The sequence below is a fragment of the Poecilia formosa genome, unplaced genomic scaffold (assembly GCF_000485575.1).
Source record: "Poecilia formosa unplaced genomic scaffold, Poecilia_formosa-5.1.2 Scaffold812, whole genome shotgun sequence".
Taxonomy (NCBI): Eukaryota; Metazoa; Chordata; class Actinopteri; order Cyprinodontiformes; family Poeciliidae; genus Poecilia; species Poecilia formosa.
The window spans coordinates 1048-7909 of record NW_006800751.1 but is presented as its reverse complement, the minus strand read 5'-3'; the positions used below and the strand labels follow the sequence as shown (position 1 = coordinate 7909).

Here is a 6862-nt window from a genome sequence, read left to right as displayed (position 1 = left end):
AAACATAAGACGTTTACTAAATGTGTGCACCCAAATTAGTAAACAACCTAATGCAATAACCACCACCCACCAAAGAAAAAGTGAAAATCTAAATATATTATATGAAAACATTACAATAAATAACACTGAGGAAAAGGTGGAGGAACCTCCACAAAGAGTACATGTTATTAAGGTGATAAAAGTTAAGCTAGCATAACTAACCTACTCTTCACCTGCTGTATATTTTTTAATTAAAGCTTTTTACTGACCTGTGAAACGTGATCCCTTTGGACCTTGTTATCTTGATAACAAGGACTATTTATGATAATCCTTGTTATATCAAAACTTTGCGTCCCCTTCTCATATCCTTAGCTTGATTCATTTCCCCGACCACCAATATTTCTGACTCAATGCAAAGCAGCAGCGCATGAAGCACTCTGCCGCACACAGCAAGTCACGTGATGTTCAATCCACTAGGTCACTGAGCGGACTTGCCATTTACCTTTTACAAAGGAATTTTAAAAAGTATTACCTGGCTGTTAATGTTTTGAATACAATGTGTATGTAACTCAGCATCGGTGCCGAGTTACATAGATTCAGGCACATAAAGAAAAAAAGGTGCAGGAAATATTGGTGGGGACTGTCCCCTTCATGCCAGAGTTGTTGGAACATGTCCACACCAGTTCTTCAGGAAGTTACGCCTATGGTATTGGCCAAAGTCGGAATCGTCAGGTCAGGCTTTATACAGATTGTAATCAGCGACTGGACAGAAAACTGCAATCGGTGCTGCCCTGATTTAAGATCAGTTAATCAGCTGTTCCAAGTTGTAAAAATAATACCTTGTCAGAACTGTTGCACATCACAAGTATCCAAAAGTGAAACATAATAGAGCAAAAATCCTTCCTGTTATACAGCATCCAAAACCAGAGGGGATAATTGTTAGATACGTAACGTTCAACCCCAAAAAACTGTGAATGAAGAACAAATCAGAACAAACATAACAAAGATACTTCAACATGGTGCCACCATGAGTAGCGCTATTCACGAAGCCAAAATTCTGTAAGAACTTTATTGATCTTTTGCAATATTCTAAGTAGGGCAATACAATATAGCAATAAAAACATGCGTCACTACAGACACATTGTCTGATGGAATAGTCAATATACTGTTGTGGAAAGTACCTCTATTACAAGTGATAAGGAGCTCAACAAGTAGTGTGTATGTTGTGTCTGGGTGAGGAAGATGTGTGACAGCGGTCCTCCGGTCAGAAGGGGGCATTGCATGCTGTAACATGTATGTTTTGGAGCGAACGAGAGACGGTGTGTGTGGCAGAGAGGAAGACGGCAACCGGAGCAGCAGTAGTTAGTAAAAGTCTGTGCAGCCTGTTATTGTTGAACATAGGAACTATTAAACAGTTATCTCTTCAGCACCTCTGTGCCACCGTATTTTCATGTGCTTCGGCCCCATCATGGGCAAAAGAGGGAGTTAACCCTAAAGAACACACCTACTTTGGTCCTGGAGGAAATATATCCCCTGTGTTTTCCAACTACGGTCAGAAGGCAAAAGCAGGAACGGTTAACAATATAGAATATTCACTGAACTCCGATTCAGAACTGCACAGCTTTCTGGGGGATGTAGGCAGAGGAAAGGTTTTAGCCACTCAGCATCTCCTGGCTAGCAAAAACAATGTGCTTTGGTTACCTAGCAATAACCTGTTGAGTAATTTGCACATCAGTAGTTTACGGTTTGGCCACTGTGCCTCAAAACTGCTTAAAAATACAAAATTGTCACAGCTGCTGCTGAGCAGTGACCACTCACACCTGATCATCATCACCCTGATCCCCAGCTGCTGTCATATAAGGACGGATCTTCCCCCTGCATGGCGTCAGATTGTTGTGAAACCCTCAGTGGTAACACCTTCAGGCCTGCTGTAGAAATTAGAGCTAACTGCCCAGTTACTAACTTGTCTGTCTTTTCCTTCTGCCTAGTTGCCTCTCCTGTCCCGTACCCTGACCCTCTCCACTGGATAAAGACCTCCTGGCTCTGACCCCCTGTCTGTCTGACCCTGAGATCTGGAACCCGTTTTGACCTGGATTTGGACCCGCTGGCTCTGAACCCCTGTCTGTCTGACCCTGAGATCAGGAACTGCCTGACCCCGATCTGGATTCTCTGGTTCTGACCCTGGCCTGTCTGACTAAGAACAAGTTTATTTCTTAATAAACAACTGTTTTGTATTCTCTGTTCAGTCCCTGCGTCCATCAGTGCCTGATCGTGTCAACAATGGCATGGAGGGAAAACGGTGAATATAACAGGAAGGGTCACAAAACCAGTTTGGAAGTATTTTGGATTTTTAAAACAAAAGACTAATCAATAATTAATCAATATCGACTAATATGAAATATTGCATCATGATGGGTTAGCAACAGTGATTGGGGTTTTCATTATTAGTAAGTGATAATCAACAAGATTATAATAATTAAAGGTTTTAAATATTTAACTATATACTGAATCTGTTTAATGAGTTTAACTTTCCATGAGTAACTACAATTAACTTTTTCCACTATTCAAATTTTTCAAGATGCACCTGTTAGGCCTGCATGATATTTGAACATATTGTGAATGCAAGTCTGAAGTTTCTGACATGAGAAAACAGTGCTAGGTTCTGCTAAATGGATACAATATGGACACAAAATGATCTCCTCAGTGCTGCCTTCTTAATCCATATGACGGTGATTTTGATGAAGATGTACAATGCATTTTGACTTCAGCCCCAAGGTAAAATGTAAACTCCAGTGGGTGCTGAGAGGTACTTGTTTGCTTATTTAACCAATAGGATTCTGTCAGGACCTTAATAATGTGTGATGGTCAACAGGTCTAAGATCATTAGGGGCTGAATGAGTGTCTTTGGTGCAGGATTATCTGGGGTCAGAATAGAATCCCATAGAGCTGCTCCACAAAACCCTTCATGACTGGGCTAACACCTCTGGACCTGCAGCATTGTCACAGTTCAGCTTTTTAAGCTGACTCTTTAGTTGACTTCTAGAGACAGATAGACAGAATGGGGAGATAAAGTGATCACCAGAATGTTCTGGCTTTATTAAGAAGTAGTAGAATCCATGGATGAGCAGCAAGGTGACATACTTGGGGTGTGACAAGAAAGCTGTTGGTCAAAGTCGTGTAGGAGGAGAGATAGATCCTAAGCTTTCTGCTGAACTAAACCTGTTGAGGAATGAGTTTAGCAGAAAGGTTCTACATATAAATGAAAAAGTAACATAATGCATGGATGGCAAGGATTCCCAGCATAACATTGCCCAAAATATCACACTGCCTTCTTGCCACAACAGATCCTTTGACATATGTTCCTTAAGGAAGCAATGTTTGCCCAATCGGCTATCCGTGTGATACAAAAGAAAACATCATTCACTGAACAAGCCATTGCCTTCCATTTATTGGTGGTCCATTTCTGACAGCAGCCGGATGTCACCATAAGCACCTTGACTGGTCTCTGCTTCTATGCAGCACCATATGCAACAAACTGCAGTGCACTGTCAAAATACATAGTGCACCAGAATTTTCTTCTCTAGTAAGTTGAGCTACAGTAGCTCATTTATTGGATTGGATCACACAGCTTCCACCCTGCAACCAGCATAAATGCACCATGATTCTGTCACAGTTCTTTTCCCTAGATCCGTTTTGATCAGCTCTGTGCACTGCAATCCAGAGACATCCCACATAAACTCTCGTGTTTTCTTGCCATCACCATGTTGCCTTTGTCAAACTCACTCAAATTCTTAGGCTATCCAGGTTTCTAACACGTCAGATTTAAGGACAAACTGTTCACTTGCTGCTTAATATACATCACCAACGAAGAGGTACCAACAAGAAGGGGTCATCAGTGTATCTCTGTGGATGGACTTATATATTTGGGTTGCACCAAAAATTGTCAGGAAAATAGAAAGACAAAAAGAAATCTGCTTACAGATGAACATTAATATGTGTCTCAGTACTTCCACATGCAATCCACCACTCTCCATTCATTTCCAGACTCTCCATTCATTGCTCCGTTTGCACCAACTAATAAAATAAACAGAATGCCATGAGATTTCAACAGTCAGAAGTGTTGTTTTGCAATGCAAAGACTTAGATCTTTCCTCAGGAAGAAATCTACATATTGTAAATGTTTTTGTATATACTATATCTTGAAATTTATTTAATTAATTTTTTTTATTAATTTATTAATTATTAATAAAACAAATTATATTTTGCTTTTATTAATAAATCCATAAGCAAAATTTTATTCTATTATTTAAAGTAAAGATGCCAGTATTAGTATAACATAGTTGCAAGGGGTGCTTCTTTTAATATATTATTTTATCAGAGTTTCAATTTCTGTTTTTCAGCATCAGAAGTCAAAAAGATTAAAAAACATTTTTAGCTCAGATACCAAAGAACTTATCAGAAACATACATGGACCTATTATTTAGATTACCAGTCTAATGAATCTGACGGAATATTTTAAGAAATTTACTACCTCAACTTTTACCTTCTAACGACAACGAACCACAGTAACACCAAACAAAAAATGAAACAAATAAAAATAAAAATAGTAAAAAAAAATTGCCACTATGTTATCAAAGCATGCTACTGCACATAAATGGAAAAACATTTGTGACAAAGTAAGAATCTAAACTACTTGACGAGTACATAGTTACAACTACTAAAATCTTTAATGAAAATGTGTCAGTTTCTTTTGGGGGGTAAAGCCGCAGTATACTTGAAATCTTTCAAACTAGCGACTCCAGAAGTTGAACATATATCAGGGACTAAATTAATAGAGCGCACAGAAACACATTTTAGAAAAATTAGCATTTAAAAATATATATTAAATAGATACTGGAGTTCTGTCCAGTCACTCACCCGGGCGTATTTGGAAGAGTAAGGGTCCTCGAACAGCGCCCACATTCTGGGCTGCCATACTTCCCACCAAGTCGCTTTGCGGCCGTCCTCCTGCATGCAAAGCCGCTTTAGGTCTCCATCCACTCCGCCGGTGAGCGCCGGGTCATCCTCAGGTACGTCTGGCTCCGGAGTCTCAAAGCTGTCCAAGGCTTCCTCTGCATCGCGGTGCTGCCTGTAGTTCATCCAGCAGCACGCCTCCACGTCAGTTTCATCAATGCCCCAAAAGGCGAGCTCCTCTTCAAATAATGGTCCACAGACATCGTTTGGACAGTGGAGCTTACCGGTGCGGTAGTAATTTAGGATGAAAGCGAAGGTAGCTGGATGGCGGTCAAAAAAGAATTCGTCCGACTTAGGGTCGTAATCGAAGTTGCTGAAGGCATCGGGCTCGGTCAGCCAAGACAAACGCGTCCCAGGCAATGTCTTCAAAGTGCTCCGGTAGGTTTCGTGTCGGATCCCGCCGCAGTTTATCACAATCTTCTCGCTGTCTGAAGCCGAGCAAGTCATGGCTGCCCTGGGGCATGCTTCGGTCCTGCGCCCAGCTGCTGTGGATGATGCTCTCCCTCATCCACCGTTGGTCCCTGCTCAGCACTCAGTCAGGACAGTGCCAGAGAAAATAACACAGGGCAGCAAAATTCACGAAAAGAGGAGGAGTTTGGTCATTGTGTTTCTGAGAGAGAGAACACACACAGTACACACACGGAGAGAGAAAGAGAGGGAGAGAGAAATAACAGATTTCATGTTATTTGATGATTAAGCCTAGTGCAGCTTTTTGTTCAGTAGCATCGTGTTTTATTTTGTTTTAGTTAATCCTTTTCAAGAATTTGCCCAGAAATACCATGTACCTGAAGGTAGACCGTACACCACCGATAAGTCTTCTGATGACTGCCTGATCACAAACTGCCATGCAGTAGATTTGTTCACCCGTTGTGAATTCGCAAAGATAACAGATGTATGAAAGGATTCATCAATTTCAATTATCATTCATTCAAATTAATTCCAAAAACTGTCTAAAAATAATGTAAACCAATACAAGATCAGATTCAGTTCAAGTGTAGTGAATTTTACATACGTTAATGTAACCACGCCAAAACATTTTTTCTTGAGTGACTGGTTTTGAATTGTGTTTTTAATACCAGTCGTTCAGTTGTTCAGTGGAAAATTGGCAGAAATCTTTCAAAAGTGCTACAGCCCAGGTTCATTTGGTGACATACATTTTTTCTATTGGAATAATTCTAGAAATTCTATCTGGATTAGAAAGTTGACATGTTTTGGAGAAATTGCTAATTTGATCATGTAAATGTAAAGATTACTGGAGAAAACATTCATGTGTATTCATAAATTTATATAAATTATGAAGTCCTGACATCATTTAAGTAAAATATGTTTATCTTACATTAAAGTAAGTTTTCATTACTAAAACACTTTGGTGTCCTTTCCCCCCTCTACTCCGCATCACTTCCCACTATCTTTCAATCTACTAAAGCACTTTACTTAATTAGAACACAGTAAAAGGAGTACGGAACAGCTTTTTATGCCCACTAAACATTCTCTCTCTTTTTTTTCTTTCCAAGATTGTCCCTGTACCACTAACCAAAGAGGAGGGGGGAGACCAGGAGCAGAACGAGTATCTGCTGAGCACCACAGAAAATGCAGAAAATACTGCAGACCATCAGTTCCTTAGACTTTTCTCATTTTTTTCCACTCTATTTTCCTCAAATATTACATCCTTTTTCCCTATCAGTCAGTCTTCAACATCATCATCACATCGCCTCCCCTCCATCACACACGCATTAACACATACACATATACACACAAAAACGTATACCTTCCCCTCCCCACTTATCTCTGCCTCTTTCTCTGGTGCAGAGCTAATGTGCTGTGTCGGTCTATTGAGAAAAGCCTGCAGCACTGTGCAGCACACTACAGT

At 40.2% G+C, this 6862-nt stretch overlaps 1 protein-coding gene across 3 annotated transcripts in view; it reads right to left on the bottom strand.

The window, feature by feature from the left end:
* Positions 1-5625, bottom strand: part of LOC103131685 (potassium voltage-gated channel subfamily C member 1-like) — a 123522-nt gene extending 117897 nt beyond the window's left edge. Inside the window, exon 1 of one of the 3 annotated variants that reach the window (XM_016666835.1) lies at positions 4897-5625. In XM_016666835.1, the coding sequence (XP_016522321.1) occupies positions 4897-5439 (543 nt within the window). In that variant the 5' untranslated portion in view covers positions 5440-5625. The remainder of the gene's footprint in view (positions 1-4896) is intronic. The other 2 variants (XM_016666838.1, XM_016666837.1) reach the window with 2 other exon arrangements.
* Between the last annotated feature and the right edge of the window lie 1237 nt (positions 5626-6862).